General features: G+C 33.3%; 1 protein-coding gene across 3 annotated transcripts; it reads left to right on the top strand.

The window, feature by feature from the left end:
- Nucleotides 1–18,150: 18,150 nt before the first annotated feature.
- On the top strand, nt 18,151–23,473 carry LOC131034251 (wax ester synthase/diacylglycerol acyltransferase 7). 3 transcript variants are annotated; one of them, XM_057965679.2, is made up of 7 exons: nt 18,151–18,535; nt 21,245–21,802; nt 21,977–22,046; nt 22,309–22,427; nt 22,535–22,732; nt 22,909–23,046; nt 23,144–23,473. In XM_057965679.2, the coding sequence occupies exons 1-7, from the start codon at nt 18,209–18,211 to the stop codon at nt 23,306–23,308; spliced, it is 1,575 nt and encodes a 524-aa protein (XP_057821662.2). In that variant the 5' UTR covers nt 18,151–18,208; the 3' UTR covers nt 23,309–23,473. The 3 variants fall into 3 exon arrangements, with proteins under 3 accessions (XP_057821662.2, XP_059073860.1, XP_057821661.2); XM_059217877.1 differs by lacking the exon at nt 18,151–18,535 and adding an exon at nt 19,411–19,977 and having other exon boundaries at nt 22,909–22,996; XM_057965678.2 differs by lacking the exon at nt 18,151–18,535 and adding an exon at nt 19,414–19,977.
- The last annotated feature ends 1,371 nt before the right edge of the window (nt 23,474–24,844 follow it).

Raw genomic sequence — 24,844 nt, 5'->3', positions numbered from 1 at the left:
AAGAAGTCTTCAACAACATGGAATGCGAATGTCAAAGTTCCAATGCTTGAATCTTGACCTTATTGTTTCTCCAATACTTGAAGGAAGACTGATTGCTTGCTCACATGAATTTGAATTCTTGATCACTTGAATCGATTGACCAATATAATTTTTAGATGATCAAATGGGAGGAGAAAGTCTCCTTTTATGTCAAAAAATATATTCATTTTTTGATATGAGCCGACATAGGGCTGGGATTCCTGCTCAAGTTTTGAAATGGTCAAGGGGATCAAAGTCTGGTCCTAATTGGGAGGACCAAGGCATCATTCCTTGGTCCTATTGGGGACCAAGGCGCCATTCCCTGGTCCTACCCAATTTTGGGGCCAGGACAAGGGTTTTGAATGATGCATGAGGTCAATGTGAAGTTCAATTTTCATAACATGAGTAGACTTATGTCCTCATCGGGCCTAGGGGCACAAACACTAAGGTGAGGACCCAAATGCAATCAAAATTGTAAGGGATTACAATTTAGGATGCTACACTTACTGTAATTGATTCCTCCAACTCCTTTTTACCATCTCCAAATTTATTAATGATTCCTGATTAAGTCAAAGTGGAAACAAGCCTACTACAATTGATAGAGTATCATTATTGTCCCTTTTTCCCTAATATATACTTATGCATTAAATTATAAATAAAATTGAATTCAATGCTAAGAATAGATAATGTTTGGAATATAAATAATGGTGGAGAAGATGCTTCTACGCAGAGAGAGAAGGCTCCTTTGCATTGGCTTTCAAATGTGGGCTTAGAACCCTATGGTTATACTTCACCCTTTGGGGCTCCCTATTTGTTCTACACTTTGGAGGATAGGGGATGTGGCATGATTTGGGTTTGGGTCTTTGTGACCTCTGGTTTGGTTGCTCCTGGCGCTTTCATTTCTTGAGATGTTTTTATTTCTAAGGCTCCTTCGAAGCTTTGGAAGGTCATTTTTAGATGTTTGGAAGGAGCTTCTCTTTTTGTTCTTTCTCTATTGGGCTTTCCTCCTGTTGAGGTGGAGAACCCGCTTTTGAGGAGCCTTTTGAGAGGGTTTACTGGGCTTCTAGTTTTCAGCCTTCCTTGTCTATTAGAGGTGACCCAATTTCCTATCGAGGTGGAGATGTGGTGGAGGGGTTAAGACTAGCTTCATCTTATTATTATGGTTCTTTTTGGGACGTATATTTTCCTTTTCATCCTCCTATTGAGGTGGGCATCTCTCCTATTGAGGTGGAGAGATGGTGTATTTGCAATTTTTGACTTTTGATGTTGCCCATGTTGTTGGCCGAGGTTTGTTGTTCTCTCTCTCAAAGTTGTCTTCTTGAAAGTGTCTGGGTTTTGCTCTTCCCTGATCCCCAGCTATTTTTGTGGCCTGTTCTCTTATTGTTGTCTCTTCGAATGGCTATTTTTTTCCTGGCTTTTGGTACCCTAGGTACCCTTCTTTCTGGTTTTGGGAGCCATGCAAAACCCAGTGACAAGTTGGATGCTTGCAGTTTTCGAGGGCCCAGTCCTACCTTCTTTTGTTCTTGCTTTTGGTTAAGGGAAGGTTATGTTGTTGGTGACTTGGTTTCTTTGTTGGAGGTTTGGGGATCCTAGAAAACCCTTTTTTTTTTTTGGGTGCCAATTAAAACCCAAATTCTAGGTTTGGGGAACCTTTCAAAACCCTCACTAGTACATTTGGGTCAAGATTTCGATGGCCAATCGTCGGATTTCCGACCACATTTCATCGCACTACTGACAAAAACGACCGTCAAAAAATTTGTGTCGGAAGTTCCAACTATCCTCGTGGTCATCGCAATTTCGACATTACCACAACCTTTCTGATGACCACCATGCATGCTCATTCCGCGAACAAATACCGTCACCATCACGGGCTGTCATCGGAATTCCGAAACCAAAGTATAAAATTTCGATAGAGGAGTGCTGTCGGATGCACAACATCCTTGTCGGGAATTTCATTAGTGGTCATCGGAATTCCGACGACGAGAGATGATGTGGGTCGAACGGCTTTGCCGTCGGTGCATGAAAGCATTGAACAAGTTCTACTTTTAAAAATTATATGAAACATTTTTAATTTATTTGATTCACTGTTATTTGCAAAAAATGATTATCAATGATGTTTCCTTTCTCCAAGAATTGTCTAGGACCTTTCTGTTAGATAATATGTAACATCGAATGACTAAATTTTTTCTTTACAATTGCTTATTTAATTTAAGTATTATCTCAGCATGAATTAAAATTTATATATGTACGGAAGCAGAACATACAAGTTGAAGAGTCTCTTGCATGCAAATTTCCTAAAAGAAAGCAAGCAGACATTATCTTGAATGACATGGAAACAAGCTCATCTATTGCCTAGAAGAGAGCAATTGGAGAATGGCAGAGGAAAGTGTTTAAGGGTGATAAATAGATAGATAGTATGCAATACAAATAAAAAATGTCTGGAGTGTCTGATGTGACGTCTCTAATTTATGTTCAGAGGGTCTAACTGGTTTTGGAGTCCCTGCGAAACCTATTGGGCCACGCTTGGAGGAAATCAATGTGTTCATGCAAGGAGCACCTTTTTTCTATTATGAGAATGATACTTTTACACCTAGGGATATTTGGAAGTCAATATCCAAAAATTTCTATAGTGTGGAACAAGAGTTGGCGGACTTGAAGTATAACTGTCAGCTTTCAGAAGACCAAGAGGTTATGTACACAATCTCCCAATATAAGAGCGACCACAAGAATTACCTCTCCCCCCAATGACTATTCAGGAAGCACTTCCTCAAACAAAGGACTATTGGCCTCCATGGGATCAAAGAAAAAAATTAAAGCATAGACTCTAGACGATGTGGTGGTGTCCTCCATGAAGAACTCTACACTATAATTGAAAATTCACAAGGGAAACTGCAAGATAGTGAAGAGAAATACAATCTTGAAAAGTGGGAAGAATGGATCTTGGTTTGGGTGGGGCCAACTCAGGTAATGCATTCCAATAAGATATAGTTGCAGTCCAAATAGATACAGTCTTGATGGCATGCAACTATATCTATTTGGAATGCATTACCCGAACACCACAATCGATCACTCGCACATGAAGTTCCACGAGTGTGATCTTTTTCAAATCCTAATATGATTTCTATCTCGTCAACCTCTAGAGGAGCCACCTGAATTGGCCCCACCCAAACCAAGATCCATTCTTCCCACTTTTCAAGATTGTATTTCTCTTCACTATCTTGTAGTTTCCCTCGTGAATTTTCATTTATAGTGTAGAGTTCTTCACGGAGGACACCACCACATCATCTAGAGTCTATGCTTTAATTTTTTTCTTTGATCCCATGGAGGCCAATAGTCCTCTGTTTGAGGAAGTGCTTCCTGAATAGTCATGGGGGGGAGAGGTAATTCTTGAAATCGCTCTTCTATTGGGAGATTCTGTACATAACCTCTTGGTCTTCTGAAAGCTGACAATTATACTTTGAGTCTGCCAACTCTTGTTCCACACTATAGAAATTTTTGGATATTGACTTCCAAATATCCCTAGGTGCAAAAGTATCATTCTCATAATAGAAAAAAGGTGCTCCTTGCATGAACACATTGATTTCCTCCAAGCGTGTCCCAATAGGTTTCGTAGGGACTCCAAAACCAGTTAGACCCTCTGAACATAAATTAGAGACGTCACATCAGACACTCCAGACATTTTTTATTTGTATTGCATACTATCTATCTATTTATCACCCTTAAACACTTTCCTCTGCCATTCTCCAATTGCTCTCTTCTAGGCAACAGATGAGCTTGTTTCCATGTCATTCAAGAAATGTCTACTTGCTTTCTTTTAGGAAATTTGCTTGCACATGACTCTTGAACTTGTATGTTCTGCTTCCGTATAGATATAAATTTTAATTCACACTGAGATAATAATTAAATAAAATAAGCATTTGTAATGAAAAGATTTAGTCATTCGATGTTACATATTATCTGACAGAAAGGTCCTAAACAATTCTTGGAGAAAGGAAACATCATTGATAATCATTTTTTGCAAATAACACTGAATCAAATAAATTAAAAATGTTTCATGTAATTTTTAAAAGTAGAACTCGTTCAATGCTTTCATGCACCGACGGCAAAGCTGTCTGACCCACACCATTATGCATAATAGAACAAATCAATATAATAGGCTATTATAAAGAATATATACAAAAATATGAAAGAACATTAAATTACCATTACAAACCCATAAACCATTAAATAGTGAAAATAGATATAAATTTGTAAATGTCTCCCTATAAACACCACAACCATAACCAAAACAAAAAAAATTCTTACCCACAAAAACTTAGCTGGTGAGTTGCAAGTCTACAACATCTGTCAGATGATCAAACCGTTTCTTAATTTTTTTCTTCTGGTTAGTCAATGGATTTAGTTGCATGTTCAAGTTTACTATTTGAAGCCTTCTGTTTCCCTATATTTGAGACATAATAAAATTCTTGTGAGTAGGAAATTGATTCAGGAGTTACGTGTGAAGAATTTGGCAAAGTAAATGATGACAATCAAACTCAAATTTTATCTATCTTGATTAAAGACTTTTATCCTGATGGCATTAAATTAAAGTTCTTTCTCTATTTTTTGGTGATCTCTGGAGCAGAGGTTGCTTTGCATCGACCTGGGATACATTTAACTTGTGCTGTATCTGCGGAAATATGTATCCTAGGACGATGCAATGCAACCTCTGCTCCACCAATACCAGATAGAAGAGAAAGTACTTTAATTTAAAGCCATCACAATAAAATGCTTTCAAGAGATATATTAGGTATAAAAGGAAGCCTACCCTGTCATTTGAAGGGGTTTACCTACAATTCAAGTGAACGTGCAATCAAGCATTCATCAAGAATTGAAGGAGAAATCAAGTTAATAAAGATATTTAATAAAGATATCATCTTTTAAATTAAGAAATGGGCAGGAGATTAAGAATACAAACCTTCCATATTGCACACTTCAAGGTATATTAAAATCAGTTTAAAGTGTATTCATTTAGGGAGCTTTCATAAAATATTCTCAACTTACATATCATAAAAGGATCTGTTCCACCAATACCAGATAGAAGAGAAAGTACTTTAATTTAAAGCCATCAGGATAAAATGCTTTCAAGACATATAAAATCAAGTGATCTCTTAGTTATAAAATCAATTCAATTCCAAGTGAACAGGCAATCAAGCATTGAAGGAGAATTCAAGCTGGTGTAGGTGAATTTGGAAGACAAAAGGACTCAATGAAGCCATTAAAGACTTTTGAAGGTCTTAGGAGTGAGGAGCCAATCAATTATACACACAATGAAGCCATTAAAGACAATCATCGTTAGCATAGATTGCAGGATATGCACAAGATGTGTTTGAAATAGATTTAGAAACTTCCAACCAAATGTGATTAGTGAGTATAGATGTTGTAGTGCAACTGCCCAGGTACACATGCATGCAAAATATGTAAGCTTAGATAAGGCACATGAACTATTTGACATAATGCCTCAAAGATCACCCAATATCCAAGGATGGTTGGGAGAAAGAAAACATCATTTTTTTCATAATCTTAAATATTTCTTTATTCATCACTATAAATCTATTATGAATATAGTCTCAATATTGCAGAAATTTATTCTATTATGAATGCAATATTTAGGGATGTAATCTTTATATTTTTTTTTTAATTAGGAAAAGGTCCTAATACAATCCCCAACTAATTAATCTACAGAAAGATCCCACTAAAGAAATAAATTCAATCCTCACCACTATGGTCTTGAAGGCTTTTAAGACACTTGGATTCCTATTTTGGCTTGCTTTTCCTTGACCCTATGTTAAGATAGTAAACTAGTTTGAGAGAATCCGTTGGGTGGGAAATTGTGTATAGTTGCAATTATTTTCATGCATGGAAAGTGATTTAAAGTTTGGACCAATAGAGGATAAGTATTTCTTGAACCTTCAAGGACATGTGTAGAGCACCGCATGGATGTTTCTCCATTATTGAGCTCTTTGAATATGCAAGTAAATTATTTTTGGTTGATGACACAGTAAGTGTGGTATTTGTCTTTTCGATATGTTGTGGATAATATTAATCAAATATGGAATTTTTTTTATGCTATATACACTATGTTTTGGATTGAATTTAGGTAAGCGAAGAGGTAATGGAAGAATAAAAGAGGTACACAAAGGAAGAAGAGTGAAATAGGTGGTTTGGGATGGAGGTTACAAGTATATATGATAATTCGTATGGATAATATGTTGTCTATAAAGAGGCAAATAAGCTATCACAACTTCAACATGAATGAATGCCTCATCTACAGAAGTAAAAGGTACCTCTAATGGTTTCAAAATTTGTCAAAATAGTTATGATATACCAAATAATCAAGTGGAATATCCTTTAGGTAACTAATATTATCTTCAAACTATTTATTTTAATTTTCATCATATCCTTTCCATGTGAATTTCCCTTGGTTTTGTTCCCATTTTTTCTTTATTTTATATATATTCAAAACAAAATTTATAGATGCCTCTACTTGTCTCACCACTCATTAATTGTTTGGGATTTTCATTCCATTCACAAAGGTTGGCATCTATTCTAAGACTTTGTGTCATGGCCAAGCTAAATTATTTTCCTCTAGTTTCTCTCCAATTTAGTCACCTAGTAGCATGTGAAATCTATCTCTTCCTAATTATTATTCTCTCCATCTTGTTAATGACCATTTCATTAATGAATCCTTCCTCATAATTTTGGATAAGTGAGACAATGTTAGCTCAAGGAATCTTTTCAATCCTCTTTCAAGATTCTTTCCCAAGTAATAATCTTGCATATTGGAAAATAAATTATGCTTCTATTTTTCCAAGCTACTCTTCCTTATAATGTTTAGATTTATTCTAAAGTTCTCATTGTGACTCATGTTTACTACTCTTCCTATTAGTCTCATTCCAATATCTCCTACAAAAATATGGAATGATTACATTTATATTTTATTTGTGTCTCCTAAATATCCACAAAATTTGGAACAATAATACAATTTTTCAATAATACTATGAGCATCACTTTGATGAAATGAGTACTAAGTGATCCATTCTTATGAGGGGTTCATGTAAACTACTCATGAGAATGGGTCAGCTTGACTCTAAAACTATGCAAGTGAATCTTGATATAAATATCTTAGTATGAAAGTCTTTTGAAAACACTCATTCTTCTAGCATTGAAAGTTGTGAGAGAGTTATTAAGGGGATTCTCGTGTGTATAGATTCAATGTATAAGTTCAATACATATTTTGAGGTGATATTTCTTTCCTTTTGGTACATCTATCTATAAATTGGATGTTATTTTGCCTTCATGGTAGGGAGTAAGTAATTTTTATGTGGGTTCCTTTTTTCATTTTTGGATTATTAAGGAAAACATAGTTTGTGAAGAGGAGTTTTTGCTTGTTATCTTATAAAAAAATTGGGTATTAGCTATTATAATAAATGATAGACAAAACAATGTCCTCTAAGGCTGTTGAAAAGAAATATCTATATGATGGATTCTCTTCCCAATTTATCTTCAAAGTTATTTAGTAAATATTTGGGAAACCAAAATAGGGTATGTTGATTTGCAAAGGAAGAACTAAATCTCCCAAGCTTGTTCCAACAACCATTAAATTTTATGACTGGGATGCAAGGGAGATTAGTGGATTTGATGGGTTGGCTTTGGCTAGATTCACCTAAGACAATTGATGATTTATTAGGAATTGTTGCGTCGATGCATTGTTAAGGTTATTATGGTTGATTATCAAAGCTAGTGGGATTCAAATATAGAGGCATGTTTAAGATAATTCTTATCATTGGTTGGTTAATAAAAATATGGTTTCAAGATTGATGCACAAACATATTAGAAGGGCACTTTATGATGTATGTGAAATAATCACATTATTAAGCAAAATAATAGGTAATCTATAGGCAAGAATACTCCATATATAGATATTCTATATGAGGGACATGACTAATTCCACAAACTATAAGATTGACTAGGCTTTTCTCATTAGTGGAATCATATAAAAGCTAGTGTGTATTGTTGGCTAGATGCATGAATTTGTAGTTTCCATACAACTAAGAAATGATAATGTTTCTAAGTACAAACCAAGTGGGAACTATGGACCCACTAATCTTATTTGTAACCACTCGCCACGACTATATTATGATAACTCTCTTATTGATAATAGAGAGTATCTAATACATTTATTAAGACCCTGATTATGGTCATGGTAGACCACACAAAGAATGACTTCCATAGGAGGCTAAGAAGGTGATCCATGAACAAGATTTTGTTTCATTCAATCCTTAACAAGCACGACAAATAACCGAAGAGTACTCATACTCAAACTTCTGCACCCATTTTCCAAATTTAGAGATAGGTTAATCTGGGTAGGGAGAGCTTGATCGCCATTGAGTGAGGATGCCAAGAATATCTTTGATATAGATTAAAAAATTGGATTAAACCAGGGCTCAAGGACCCATCTACACAATAGCAATCATATGACAAGAGTAACCACTGCCATGAGATATGAAACTTAAAACATTGTGACAAAGATATTACTATGTATAACTTGAGAGAATTCAAAATTATACCCTTATTTGATCCAAGGGGTTATATGGAGGGGAAGATAGTGAGAAAGTATGTTTATGTGACTAATTTAGAGAGTTTTTTGGAAAATTTTGCCAAAAAATATCAATTTAGAGAAAGTGATTATTGTACTACCTTACTTTGTTTTGTCTTAGCTTGAAAAAAAAAGTCTAGTTTAGATTATTTTCCTATAAACCAAAATGCTCTAACAATATTGTTATCAAATGAAAATATTTAGAAGCTATTCCATATGATATTCTTGATAAAACCATTTCTTTTATAGAATCTAGAAAGGTAAATATTTTAAGATTTGACTATGGAGATAGCCACCCAAGATCTAGAGGTCTAATGGAAAGCACAACAAAATGAGAAGATCAATATGACACAAATAAACTATATTCCTATCAATGAATGCAAGTTTACAATATGAATGAATGAGATTATAAATAGAACCCCTTGATTATATAGGTCAAGATGAGACATGTAGGTTATCATAAGATTATGAAAGTATCTTAATCTTATGATATGAGACATAAAGTGATAAGTATCCTATGTATACCTTAAGTAAACTTAAATGATAAGGCATAAAAATAACCTAATAGTGGAAGTAGCTAGGTAATATCCCTATTACACGAACAATTATTCCTACTTGTTCTTTGATTCATCTCATTGATATGGCTCAAATTAAAATAATTCATTTCATCAATCAGAACAAATATATTCAAAATTTTATCAAGCAATAAAACAAGTCTCATGATCCTTACTTTCCTTAAACTGCCCCCTTTGGTTGCTAGCCCTTTACTCACAAGCATTACTCTCACAAAAAATACAAACTCATTTTTTTGTAAGTGATCCTTTAATCATCATCATTTTCATGCTCTGAACACACTTACCTTTGCAAGTGCAAGTATCCCAAGCCTTGATCCAAAACTATAATCTACTATATTCGCAACAAGCTTTGCCACATCACTTCAAATTGCTCTTGTAAGACCACAATTGTTAAATTAGTCTACATGACTAATGCAATATCATGGAGGGGTGTAGTAGAAGAAGAAATATATCTCTATAAACAGTATGACTTTTTTGAATCTATTCTCAAAGATCAATGATGAAAATAATGAAGATGGGGTTTTTAGTATGATATATGAATTAACTGAACTATATACTATAAGAATGAATAGGTCTCAAGAAGATCAAGGAAGTAGAGGACAGAGGATCTCCCTATACTAGTAACACATTTAGAGGAAGGTAAATCACAATCTTCTTTTAAAACTTTTATAGTGACTCTACAAGCTGGTACTAGACCTTTCCTAATTTCTTTCAAATTAGTAAACTAATGAAGATATGACTGTTCTTTAGGGAACATCTAAGAACTAGTAGGAAACACCAACACATATATATCCATATAAATTGAGAAACAACAGCTCATCTAGGCTTTCGTAGTTATTTCTCAGTTATGGACAGCAATAGTATATGTACAGGTTTAAAGTTTAAACCCTTGGTCGTGGAAGTATTTTGATTTAAAGTTTAAGCAGTGAGTTGTCCCATATGCATCCCATAGTTGTGGGCTAAAAGGTTACAGTGGAATGGTAATGGGAGACACTCATGACAGTATGACCCAATTGCCAAATCCGTCTAACAAAATAAGGTCATCTATTACTCCACTAGACAGGTGATTAAGTTGTAGCATAACAATTATAGGCGACATTCAAGTGTGACTCGATTTATAAATATTCAAGAATGTGATCAAAGCATTGTTTTTACTACATTAAAGTTGGCCTCACCAAGCAAAACCAAATAAGTGCATACAAAATTATCAAATAGACTGTGCATCACAATGACACACCATCCATGCCATGCCAATATTTTTCAGTTTATGATCACTATTTTCATACAAAACTCAAAAAAAGGGAACAATATGATTCACGTGAATAATATAATGGAAGGGATTGAAATGAGGGCAACCTTGTAATTTGACAGGGTGGTAAATCTCCAGAGCTTCTAGCAATCTTAGTTCCAACTCTACTTGGGGCAGTTCCTTGGGAAGTGACCAATGATCTTCCCCCCACGATTAAACCCACAGGTTTGCTACAGAGCAGTAACACCAGTAGCATATCCATAACCAGTAGCATCATAGGTGGCATCATATAGAATATATCCAGAAGCAAAAGAAGCAAGCACAGTAGCTAAGGCAGAAGCACCAACATAAAAGCTCGGTCAACTTCAGTTGCTGGTGTCATCTCACTCCAACTGGAGGAGGGAGCTATAGGGCTACAGATAGCATTATAGACCATACACTCCAAACACCATACTTAAAAACCAACCAAATAGTCGGGGACTTACTAGACGCAGAGCAGACGGACCAAAGCTTAGATACAGGCATGAGACTAAGGCACTTCCCCTCCACACTGACCACTAGCCCTTGACTCCGCCTTTGCCTTTGCTGGCTCAGATGCTTCTTCCTTCGTGGAAAGGCACCGATCGATGATATTGGGATGAATGAGAGGTGGGATTTTGTAAAGAGGTGGGATTTATGAAATGACTTTTTTTTTTTTTTTTTAAGTAATGCACGTGGTCGTCGGAATTTCGACGAACGCGGGCACTTTTTCTAAAAAAACCCTAATGTCATTGCCAATTCCTTCTACGTTGAAACCAAATGTTGAATTATCGTCGGAATTCTGACAAAATCGGGCATTTTTTCAAAAAAAAATCAAGTTTGATCACAATATACCTTCTCTGTCGGAAACCTCCGTTGGAATTTTAAGCTAAATGTATTAGTGCCTCAGTTTCCAGATTGGGTATGTATGGTCAAATGTTGTTACCTAGATTTTATGTTTGGGTTTATGGGTGCCCACATCCTCCCATAGTTGTAGATATAGGCTAAGGGTGCCTCTGTTTTACCCTTGTACTCTTTCTTGGGACTGATCTTTTTAATCCTGGATTTGGTGGGCCTACTGGATTTCTAGATTTTATTTTCTTCGAGCAGCCTTATTTTTATTTAATTGGATGTTGTTGTGTTAGTTGTGTTGTTGTTTGGATGTGGTTTTCATTGTTAATATCTTTGAGCAACCTGCTTTGTTGGGTTCTAGATCCCAAAAAAATCTATTGGGCTTCAGGTCCCTTCAAAACCTGTTTTATGGGGTTTCAAGTCCCCTCAAAACCTATTTTCCCTTAATCAAAAACAATAAAAACTTGAAATGCTTGCAAAATTACCAAAAATACTAGAATGGAGATGTTGAAAAAGAGTTAAAGGAACTATGCTCAAGAATGTATAATTTAGACACAAAACCTTATACTATTACATATTCAAGGTAAAAAAATATTACACCAATTAAAATGACTTATTTATATAATTATATATCAACTTTACAACCCATGTGATAAACTAGAAAATTCCCATTGTAAATATACTAATTTGCGTCTAAAATATTAAAATAATGAGCTAGAAAATTTGAACATAGTAAAGCTATCTTGAAAATAATTAACATGAAATAACCATGAACCAAGGAAGGTAGGATACATGGTGTTCATATTAGACTTTTTCTATAAATAAATCCAAGGAAATTGAATGTTTCTAAACTGAAGCATTGGCAAAAACTATTTAAGTTTTTGTTGAATTATTTGATCATCCATGTCTTTAAATATGATGATAATTTTTGTATTGATTATTAAATATTTATTATATTTTTAATCTAAATTATAAATTTATGAAAGAATATGTGTCAAAGGTGTTTTTACGACATACCTTACTACGAATTGTTTACTAAGATATAATATTTGAATATTAAATTATTGGTATAGTAAGGCTTTAAATTATCATTTATGTTGCTTAAAGTAATATCAATGTATATTATATAATACTTCAAATGATCTATTTTCATAAGAATTACAAATTAGCTTCAAGAGTTCATTAAATTGACTTCTCAAAAAACATTTATTATTTTCATGTATACTAGATGTCGTGTTGTAATTCATGATTTCACTTTGATATCGAGGAAAATGAAAAGTATTTTAAATATATCTTCTATGTATCCTTTAAATTTTTACTTGCATTTTTATATGACTCCCTTTAACCAAAATAAAAAAAAAAATTTAACAAAATAATTGTCAATCATTTTAAACTTTCATAAGTAGGCTTTAAATTATCATTTATTTGGTTTAAAGTAATATCAGTGTATATTATATAATACTTCAAATGATCTATTTTCATAAGAATTACAAATTAGCTTCAAGAGTTCATTAAATTGACTTCTCAAAAAACATTATTATTTTCAGGTATACTAGATGTCTTGTGTTGTAATTCATGATTTCACTTTCATATCGAGGCAAATGAAAAGTATTTTAAATATATCTTCTATGTATCCTTTTAATTTTTACTTGCATTATTATATGACTCCCTTTACCCAAAATAAAAAAATTTGTTAACAAAATAATTGTCAATCATTTTAACCTTTCATAAGTAGGATAGTTCTACTTTATAGTGTAGTAAACATTGGCTATTTAATTTTTATGTTATTGACAAGTAATGTGATAGTATGGAGTGTGAATTATCAATAATAAGTCTATGAGAAACTTGAGCTATGTTGAGTTGTCTTGTCATTGATGTCATTGTGCATGATGTGGATGCTATAGATGGTTCAGAATTGGGTGTTCAAATGTTGCTATGTTGTTTGGTGATGATGTTGAGTGAGTATTGGTGTTTCCAAAATACTAGTCTAGTGGAAGGTTCAATATGCACAAAACAATATTTATATGCAGGAAGGAGTATTTAATATTTTAGTGAAAAATGCTTTGCATTCCTTCGCTTTATGAATATTTTAGCTTGTGATTCTAGATATAATAGTTCTGATGTGTGTATATTGTAGTATCAGGTTTATAGGTCCGCTATTTCTCAGATGATAGAGCTAGTTGTTTCTATTTCTAATAGTGAGGTGTTTATCAGAACTAGTCTAAAGATTTCTTGGTGCTTCTCTGATATGTGGATTCAAATGTTGCAACTTGGAGGACATGTTCATTTGGTTCGTGCAGTGTTCCAGCTTAATTTTTTAGTGATAACTTGATTGATAAGTGAAGTTATGTTTTTTTGTGTTTAGCATGTTCAGTTGTGTTGGATTTTGGGCGACCTAGTTGGTTTATCTTATTTGGATCATGCTCTTTTGGTCTAGATATGCTTGGAGGTTCAATTTGGATGTTGATATGGATCTCATTGTGGTGTGTGTAGATCCACATTATGTATTTTACATTGGAGAGTGTTTTTGGGTCAACTGCCAACTGGTTGTTGTGCTTGGTTGATCATTTACCTGTTTTGTTTTATGCAAATTTGGAGGATGTTTTAAAGTGTGTGGTTCAATGGAATCATTTGAAAATGATGTGTTTTGATGTGTTTTGGTCCCTTTTATCTCTTGGACTAGACCACGTTATGTATTATTGATCTGTGTGGCCTAATTTATGTAATAATGTATATTATGTCTGTTGTCGACCTAGTTAACGGTTTTAATGAATAATATCATGTGTGTGTGTGTGTGTGTGTGTGTGTGTGTGTGTGTGTGTGTGTGTGTGTGTGTGTGTGTGTGTGTGTGTGTGTGTGTGTGTGTGTGTTGTGTGTGCCTGTGTGTGTGTGTGTGTGTGTGTGCCTGTGTGTGTGTGTGTGTGTGTGTGTGTGTGTGTAGCTATATGATTTGTGCAATGGAATATGTTTAAATTGATGTGAAGTGGATATGAATGATGCGCAAGCAAATTTGGTATAGCAAAAGTGTGAAAGACACTTTGTGAAGTATTTTGAGATAGTGGTTGATGTCAGATATATTTGCCATGATATTAGTCACTTGACATAGTGATTCAAGGAAAATTTCATGATCAGGAGATCTTGTTCATTTCAATTCATGTATACTCTTCACCTTTCAGAGTATAGTGTATTCCTTTTGGTAGTTTGTGCATCCATTTATATCTTTCCTTAAGAGAGTGAGTCTTAGTAATCCAGGTCCCTTGTATCATGCCCTAAGGTTGTGTACCTTAGTCCTACAAGTCCAATCAAGTGTTGTGGGCTGCTTGGCTTTGAGGATAAAATATTGACATTATTTATTCATATTGTGAGTGTGATTTTCACCATGCTTGTGGGTTTTGGGTGTAGTAATTGTTGTTCTTTTTTGGGTTTTCTACTCTAGATTCCTTTTTTGTTTATCTGTGATGTGTTTGACCATTTTGGAGTTGGAATTTTTTTTGGTTTTAGTCCCTATTGGGTGTTGGCAAGGCTCTCTTTATTCTTTTTGGGTTAGACACCCTCTTATTTTGAAGGGTTTGTGCTATTGCATTGTCCATCTTCTCTGGCCCTTTTTGAGTTAGTCTGTTGCTACTAATTTTCAAGGGCACATTCTGGCTACCTGCTTTCCCTATTTTTGTTTAAGGGATGCTTCTAGTTTGAAGTTGTGTTTGGCCTTGTTGGAGATTAGTGGTTTCTAGTTTTTTCTTTCTCAAATACGTTCATCTTTATCTTCTCCAGGTCCTTTTCTATGTAGCTCCTATTGAGCTGGATTCTTCTCCTATTAAGGTGGGGATTTTTCTAGTGGCTATGGACAAGGTTTTTCTCTTCTACACCTTTCTTCCTCTTTTGTGGTTCCTATTGAAGTGGTGGAATCCCCTATGGAGGTGGAGATTTTCCTTGTGGGAGATGTGGGAAGTTGCTTTGTGAGGGATCTTCTTGTCTTTGATTGCTTGGATGTTGGTTTGGATTAAGTATGGTTCCTCATCCTAGTGATTTTTTCCTCTTTTGTTCCTATTGAGGTGAAGAGTGGTAGGAGAGGTGAGGACTTGTTGTTTGAGGGCATTTTTTGACTACTGCAAGATGGTTTTAGGAAAGATTTTAAAATCCAATGATAAGGTTTGGGGAGCCTACTAGAACCCTATGTTCCTCTTTCTCCTACTTGTTGGAGAATCGATTTTTTTTCTAGTTAGCTTATTATTTTTTGCCTCTAGATTACTTTAAGCGAAGGTTACAGGAGCCTTATTAAAACCCATTTGTAAGGTTAAGAGATCTTGGAAAAGCCCTTTGCCAATGATTTTCTGAGTAGTTTGGTCTGATGGCTTTGGCCTTCATTTTTATAGCTAGATCTTTAATACTTTTAGTTTTTGTGAATGGTTGCAGGTTGGTTGTTGGTGGTCTATGTTTGATCTTGTTATAGTATTCATTTAGCGGGTTATGGTTCTCCAAAAAATAGAGGGTTTTGAGTCCCTTTGAAAAAACATGTTGTACAGGGTTTTAGCTCCCTCTCAAAACTTTTTTTTTCCTTTGTCAAAAACATTTAGTCCTTCAATAATTAAACATGTTTCCAACTTGAAATAAGTAAAAGACCTTATTTCTTAGAGTCATTCTATCTATCATAAATATTATTTAATAAATGCCTAGATTAGAGACTTCAACTATGAAATATTCAATACTTGTAAAATTAATATATAGATGAGGCTCACTATTGAAATAAAATCAAACAATACATTAAATTTTAAAATCTATGCTCTAGCTCATACATTTAGGGCTTGCACAAATTTGCATATCATTTTTAAAAAGTTTTTTGATTAACAATTCCTAATGATTTCATCTTTTCTCTATTTGGTACTAGTTATTTCAATCAAAACTTAATCCCATGTAGCATTTGGATTTATTGAATTAAAAAAAATTGTATGCTTTGGAACGGCTAACCAAAAGTGTTGAATCTATCAAAACTAATCAAGTAGGAATTTCATTACTTAAGTTCACTATCAGTTTCAAGGGATCAACTAGCTACAATAGCCAGAGATAGAAACAATATGCAACTTTTATAAGCATTGTTGAGCAATAGAAGATTAACTTATTAATCTGAAGTGAATAGTGAAGTTCTTTTGCAACAAAATAAATTAAATACTTTTAATAGGGGTAATAATTTTGAGATAATTTAAGATATATCTTTTTTTGGCAATGTCTATATAGCACTATTGATGTACATTTAATCCTATTTATTTATTAATTGAAATTAAACATCATATTATAGATTGATTTTTATTTAATTAATAAATGCGATCAAATGTGCATCTACAATATTAGATACAATAATTTTCCTATGAAAAATTGTTATGATTTCCTGGCTAAAGGTTAAAAAGTTATGTTTGCTTTTACATTATACCTGAATCAACTATAAAATAAAGTCTAAATCAAAACATATTAAGGATGTCAAAAATTAATTCTAGGGAGCTTGAAATGTTCAAATTAAAATAATAATAAAAATATTTTGAAAAAAAATAATCATTTGAAGAAGGAAAAATATGATCCAATAGTCCCATAGGGATTTAGATTCTTGAGATGCAATTGCTATAGGTTGATTAACATAATTGAATTTTAACATGTCTAATGTTTGTTTTACTTTCATGAACTACAAATTTTTTTTTTAATTCACGTAGATTATTTATCTCAAAATAAATATAACTTGGACAGATAATAAAATTTCTTATTTAGATTCTAATAGACTTTCTTTTATCAACTTCACTACTCAAATTCATATTTTAATTAATCTCTTAAACTTGACAATTGTTTGCAATGGATTATTAGTTCCCTTCATTTCATTACACAATTATTTGTAATATATCATTAGTTCCCTTCATTTCATTAGATTATTATTTAGAATGTTGTATTAATATCTTATACATGATAATTGTTTGCAAAATCCACTACTCACTTTTTATTGCAAATCCAAAACGATAAGTACTTGCCATTGCATGACACTTGTTCAAATAATGTTGTTCATTTATTGCAATTATATATGCTTCCAATATATCTATCTTAAGAAAGATTTTTACAAAAACGACATTAAGAGATATTATTTTGGAGGTCCCTATTTTAAGATAGATTTATAATTTAAAAACACCTTCACATTGATATTTCTTCATATCTTTTTACATATATTCTTCTAAAAATAGATATACCAATAATAAATTTAATAAATAACTAAAATTGATAAAACAATTCATTTTATGTTAAAATATTACAATTGTTTGAGGGACCTTGAATCAGCAGTCTCAACTCCAACAACAAAAATAATAGTGTCCTTAGAATTCTTTTTGCATTGGCATCCTATAGAGAAGAGCATTCAATAATGTTTTAATGCAAAGATGACAAATGAGTCAAGCGTTGTGGTTAGGATTTTCTTCTTTTGTATCCTCAAAAACCTTCAAAAAATAGGAATATATTAAACATTTCTTCACCTCTGTTTGTCCGTAAGGAGCTCTGCCTTCTCCCACACTCAACTAGTTTAATGCTAAGGTCCACAACTCCCAAAGACCTCAAACGCTTTAAGAATGAAAGAGTTTTACAGACAAATTGGTTGTTCTTGGAGTCATCCCACCTTCTTTATTACCCTCCTTGACCAGGGAAATATAGTATCGTAGCAGTAATAACTGCCACCAAAACCCTTTTGGCATAATTATTTACCACGTAACTATTCTTACCCATCTCTGATGCCCTCACTAGTATATCTGTTCGTCTACCTCGTACATTTTTAATTTCACAACGTAATAGCATTTAAGTTTACAAAGGAGAATCTGTAGCGTTGTTTTGACAAGAATGAAAACGTCCAAGAGTAACTTAATGGCAGAAGGCCAGCTTGTTTCTAAGCAAAATGGCCATGATCATGATGATGGTGATGGTTTTGAAGAGGCCAAGATAAAACTGGGAAAGATTGTGATGAAGAAAACAGATGATGTAAGCAAAATGGTCAATATATCCAAGCATGAAGAACCTCTCAGTCCAGCGGCATGCGTCATTTCGGATCCATTGTTAGATGGTTATATCTTCACCATTGTGGGATTCGAGAAAGAAATCGACGTCGAATCATTGAAAGTTTTACTGCAAAAAAATCTGGCGGAGCACCAAAGATTTTCAAGCGTTTCTGTTAGCATTCTCTTCCTTATCTCTCTTGTTTTTTATGTTTTTTTTTTTATGAATAGATTTCTTTTATTAATTTAAAATATTAAAGTATATATTCACAAAAAAAAGGTCAGGGGATACAAGATCAGCCTGCCAGAGTCACATGTTCCGCGGTTGGAAGCAAAAAAAAAAAAAAAACATTCTTTTATTTTTATGAACCTTTATGTAAGGATGAAATGAATGTCTTCTTTAGATCTATGTTTTCGGTCTCTTAGATGTTCTTTTGAGGGCGTCTCTTGCTGACTTGACATTGTCTACTCCATAAGGTAAGAACTAAATTTGAAAGAGTTTAAACAATGTGTTGGTTAGGGATTTTATTCTGAAGGAAACAAAAATTATAGTCCGAAAGAATTTAGTAGTCACTCATGTTTCAATAATCGTATTTTCTTTTATATCTAATTTTTTAACTATTTATCTTTTGAAAAAATCAATGTATGAAAGTTCACTAGACTATTTCACATGTATCAATTGTTGTCTACATGTGCACACTATATTTAGAATTTGAATATTTAAATAGAGGAGTTGTGCAATTTTCTGGTAATCATAATGCAGAGTTACTGGAGCATTTGTGTATGGGTATTGGTCAAAACATTCAATAACCTTCAATAATGTTTTAATGCAAAGATGACAAATGAGTCAAGCGTTGTGGTTAGGATTTTCTTCCTTTGTATCCTCAAAAACCTTCAAAAAAAAATAGGAATATATTAAACATTTCTTCACCTCTGTTTGTCCGTAAGGAGCTCTGCCTTCTCCCACACTCAACTAGTTTAATGCTAAGGTCCACAACTCCCAAAAACCTCAACCGCTTTAAGAATGAAAGAGTTTTACAGACAAATTGGTTGTTCTTGGAGTCATCCCAGCTTCTTTATTACCCTCCTTGACCAGGGAAATATAGTATCGTAGTAGGAATAACTGCCACCAAAACCCTTTTGGCGTCATAATTCACCACTTAACTATTCTTACCCATCTCTGATGCCCTCAATTGTATATCTATTCATGTTTACCTCGTCCATTTTAACTTCACAGCGCAATAGCATTTAAGCTTACAAAGGAAGATCTGTAGGGTTGTTTTGAGAAGAATGAAGACGTCCAAGGTTAACTTAGTGGCAGAAGGCCAGCTTGTTTCTAAGCAAAATGCCCATGATCATGATGATGGTGATGCTTTTGAAGAGGCTAAGATAAAACTAAGAGAGATTGCGATGAAGAGAAAAGATGATGGAATCTACATGGTCAATATATCCAGGCTTGAAGAACCCCTCAGTCCAACGGCATGTGTCATTTCGGATCCATTGTTAGATGGTTACATCTTCACCATTGTGGGATTCGAGAAAGAAATCGACGTCAAGTCATTGAAAGTTTTACTGCAAAAAAACCTGGCGGAGCACCAAAGATTTTCAAGCGTTGCTGTTAGGATGCTCTGCCTTATCTTTGTTTTTTTTTCACCTGTTTTACGTAGAGTTTTCTTTTATTTTTATAAACTTTTCTATTAGGATACAATGAATAACGTCCTTAGATCTCTGTTTTCCAGTATTGAGGGTGTCTCTTGTTGACTTGACATTGTCTAGGGCATAAACTTTTCTATTAGGATAGAATGAATAATGTGTATTGAGGATGTTTCTTGTTGATTTGACATTGTCTAAGGTATAAGTTAAGAATTAAATTGGGAAGAGCAGCTTTGATTTTGATTTTGATTTTGAATAAACTTTTTGTTAGGATAGAATGAATAATTTGTACAGAGGGTGTTTCTTGTTCACTTGACATTGTCTAAGGCATAAGCTAATAATTAAATTTGGAAGAGCGGCCTTGATTTTGATTTTGGAAAATATAAAAATTTATAGATAAGAAGATCTAATAGTCATTCATTTTTCAATAATTGTTCATCTCCTATATATTTAATCTTCTTTTGATATCTTTAAAAAAATCAAATATATGATAACTAAAAGTTCATTAAAATATTTCAGATATATCAATTACCATCTACTTGTATGTCCAATAGTTAAAATTTGAATATTTAATTAGGAGAGTTGTACAATTATTTTTGGTAATCATATGACATGGTTATTTGGGCATTTCTGCATACGTATATTGGTTAAAGCATTTATCATAGAAATATGTAATAGATCAGTTGTGCAATTTTTTTTTGTGGTTGTAACGCCCAATTATTGGGGCTTTTATAAATAGATAGGAAAGGAAAGAGGAAAGAGGCTTTTATAATATGGAGCCCCAGTTCTAAATGATCATTTTTTGACTTTTATGTATATAATAGATCCTACTCTGTTCATCTCAAATCTCATACAAAGAAACATTCCAAAAAATTGTAAAAATCTGACATAATATTTGAAAGCTTAAAATAAATAAAAATAAAATAGAAAGCTACTTGATCCTTTCTCCAAAATAGTTCGCAAGACTCCCTTGCCATTCATGTTCATAGAGATGGAGAAAATTGCTTTTATCAACTTATAAAATAAATGCAAGCTTATATATTGTGTGTTAAAAAAGTTTAAAACATGCCTTGTGCAGATTGCATTATGGATTTTGACCAGGAAATACTCATTTAATCTCATTCAATGAGACCTAGCTAGATGTACATCTGCATATTATTGATACGGTTATGTTCCTGTCTGCTTTGAAGTTAATGTTCAATGATTACTTGAAATGAACCGTGGAGTGCAGGAGAAGGACAAGCACAACAATCTGAAATGGTGTGCAAGAGAGGTGGTGATAGAGGATCACGTGATTGTTCCATCCTTAAGTGTCTCCACTGTAAAACATCTCGACTTTGTAAACGAGTATACAACCTCTCTAATGACTGCTCCTCCACTTGACCCATGCAGACCTCTGTGGGAAGTCCATGTGTTAAATGTTTCTTCTGGAGATGCAGCAGCCAGCCTTGTATTCAGAATCCATCATTCATTAGGAGATTGTATCTCTATGCTTTCCCTCTTAATAAATTCCACAACCAAAGCTCCAAATCCTAACGTGTCACACACCATCCTACAACATATACCATCTTACCAGAGATCCAGAGGCTTTCTCCAAATTGTTTACAATGTCATTGCAGGGCTTTGGCTCACATTTCTATGTGTGTTCGACTATATGATCGTTCTGCTATGGAACGGCGACCAGAATTTATTGAAAGAAGCGAGCAGAGCAAAAATTAGTTCAAAGCGTCTGGCTCATGTTACTCTCAACATTGAAGATATTTACTTGGTCAAAAAGGCCGTTAATGGGGTGGGTGAAAATTTCTCTCTACTTCTTGTTCAGAATCAATCATAGGCCAATTCATTGAATTTCTTTTTGTTCAGAATGAATCATAGGCTAATTCAATGTGGTCCTGATCATATTGTACTGGTATTTATCGTAGTAGGAAGTTTTCCATTAGTCTTACAGAAAATTTAATGGCAGACATTGAACGACGTGATTATGGGAGCACTTTCTGCCGGATTTGTGCGTTATACGAGCAGGCGACAATATGGTAGGTGTGATAACTATTTTTTTCTGTTTTAAAATCTATGGACAACATTTTTATTATGGAGATTCGAGTTTAATTCGAATAAAGACATCTAAAGTGGAATTTTAAATTATGATTATTAATTTTCATAATTAATTTTTAATATGAAAATGCAAATTAAAATAAATTTCTAAGTAATATCTCTTCATCTTTCATAGCTATATTTATTCGTAAATTGATACCCCAATCTACTAGTTATCTAATACTTAAGCTTAAAATGTGTCAGTGGCAGAGAAAATGTCAAGAAGTAGCGATCCAAATGCAAGTGCAGAGCACCATCTTCCATTAAACATAAGTCTTCGAGCGATGGTTGCAGTAAATATGAGGGGGTATCCCGTGCTCAAAGTAATGGATCCAACGCCAAGCTTCTTTTAGGGTTTTTTCTTTTTAAGATGATCCTCTTTGCTTAATGTAGAAAACTTTCATTTGATAGAAAAATTAAACATGTGCAGGATCTGGATAGGAACATGAAAAACCCATCAAAATCTATGTGGGGTAATAAACTAGGTTTTTGGATGATTCCTCTTCCGACCTTCCAGTATGGAGATCCCCTTCAATACTGCCGTGCTACAACAATGATGTCCAGGATGAAGAAGTTATCTTTCGAGGCCTCAATGATATACGCCATAACCAAATACATGCCAACTAAGGTGATAATGCTTACGTTCAAATCAACACTTTCTTCTATCTGAAAGGTTTTTTTTTGTTATATACTTCTTATGGCTTTATGACATGCCAATAATTTTGAGGAGGAGAAGAAATTAAAAACTAAAATCGATTTCTAGTTTCTGATTGGAAAACTAAAAATATTTTTATGACATTGCAGTTGGTGGCGTACATTTCCACTAAACTGGCCGAGAGCACTACATTGGGCATATCCAATGTGATGGGGCCCGTTGAACAAATCCAATACGGTGATAACCCCATTACTCATATTATTCCCACGGCTCACCTTAACTATCGTGTCGGTATTCTCATTCTCTGTTACAAATTGTTTATTCCCAATGATGTTCAGGAGTTATATACAACATTTTAAAGTGATTGTTCCCATCTTTATGCAGTCTATTGTGATGCATTTCATAAGCTATGCTGGAAAAGGGAAGTTGGTTGCATTAGTACCGGAAGACGTAATTGCAGACCCACAACAGCTTTGTGAGGATTGTGCAGACGCCCTGCAAGTGATGAAAGAAGCAGCAGCTAAAACAACTTCACTGAATTTATCTTGAACGGAGCTCTTGATGTTCACCACCTCAGATTGGAGACTAGTAGGTCAATAAAGATTAATAAAGATATGTACTGCGAATCAAGATATAGGTTGTATTCTAGGGAGAAGGTTTAGTTGTTTAACATTAATATTACTTTCTATTAAAATGTGTTCATGTTATTGTTTCCATATTAAATGTTATGCAATTATTTCTTTTAAATCTGTTTAATGATTCATTAAACAATATCAATTGAATTAGTATTATTGGTTCATTGTATATTTCATATGAAGCAAAATCCAATGCAATTCAATACAAATATAATTTACTTCAATAAATATAACAAAACAATAGTAGAATATTATATTAAAGTTTTACAATTTTACAAGTGATTTGTTCAAACATAAACAAAGATGACAACATCAATACATACTTTTTTATTTAAGACAAAATATCAAACCTATAAGATTTCCACAATCCATTCGAATCTTGTAAGTCATTTCTCTGGATTTGATTGCGTTGGATGTTTTTACCATCAATTTTTTGAATCACACTCCGTGATTTATCATAAGATGCAAGAGAGTTCAAGGAGTTGAAAAATGCATTGCAGACCAAGGCACCAATATAAAAAAGGGAGATGAGCGCAAGTAACAAGGAAACTAAGGACAAATAATAATAAGAAATGTAAAAACTATAGACAATACCATTCTAAAAAGTAATAATATTTTTCTTGTTGGTTGTTCTTAATTATTACTTTTTAGAATCGTATTGTACTCCTTGAACTCTCTTGCATCTTGATGATGAAAGAGTGTGATTCGAAATGTTGATGGTAAAAATTTCCAACACAATCAAATCCAAAAATGACATACAAGATAATACAAAATATACAAGTGTACAACATTCAATCCTTCAATAATTAAACATGTTCTAAATTTGACTAAATAAAAATATTATTTCTCATAACCAGTATGTATCTCACAAATTCTATTTACTAAAATTTTAACTTAGAGACTTCAACAATGAAATATTCAATGTAGGATAAATATGTAGATTGGAGATTTGGAGTTGAAATCAAATTAAACAACATATGCTAAATTTTAAAATTTAGGGACTAGCTCATACATTTAAAACTTGCAAAATTTTACATTATTCAAAGCATTTTTTATGAACAATTCTAAATTATTTCATCTTTTTCATTCATTTGTCATCTTGATTAATTTAAATTTTTATATATGTATGCTATGGAATGCCTAACCAAAAGTTTTTTATGTGTTGGGGTTAATCAAGGGATCAATCAACTATAATATTCCCAACTTGTAATAATATACAACTTTTATAAATAGTCTTGAGTAATAGAATATCAACTTAAGAATGTGAAGTGAATAATAAAGTTATTTCACATCAAAATATCTTAAAAACTTTCAATATAGGTAAAAAATTTAACATAATTTAATGTGTAAATTTATTCTAGAAATGTCTATCTGGCACTATTGATGTACATTTGATCCTACTTTTTACTTAATTGAAGTTCAACATCATATTATACCTTTAATTTAATTA

The sequence above is a fragment of the Cryptomeria japonica genome, chromosome 3 (genome assembly GCF_030272615.1).
Source record: "Cryptomeria japonica chromosome 3, Sugi_1.0, whole genome shotgun sequence".
In the NCBI taxonomy this organism is placed as follows: domain Eukaryota; kingdom Viridiplantae; phylum Streptophyta; class Pinopsida; order Cupressales; family Cupressaceae; genus Cryptomeria; species Cryptomeria japonica.
The sequence above is the reverse complement of the archived record's forward strand: the minus strand, read 5'-3'. Positions and strand labels throughout refer to the sequence as shown.

Coding starts and splice junctions, on each gene's coding strand:
- LOC131034251 (XM_057965679.2), top strand. CDS start 18,209: ATGAAAACGTCCAAGAGTAACTTAATGGCAGAAGGCCAGCTTGTTTCT. Junction 18,536..21,244: donor AAAGATTTTCAAGCGTTTCT/GTTAGCATTCTC, acceptor CGTGGAGTGCAG/GAGAAGGACAAGCACAACAA. Junction 21,803..21,976: donor TCAAAAAGGCCGTTAATGGG/GTGGGTGAAAAT, acceptor ATTTAATGGCAG/ACATTGAACGACGTGATTAT.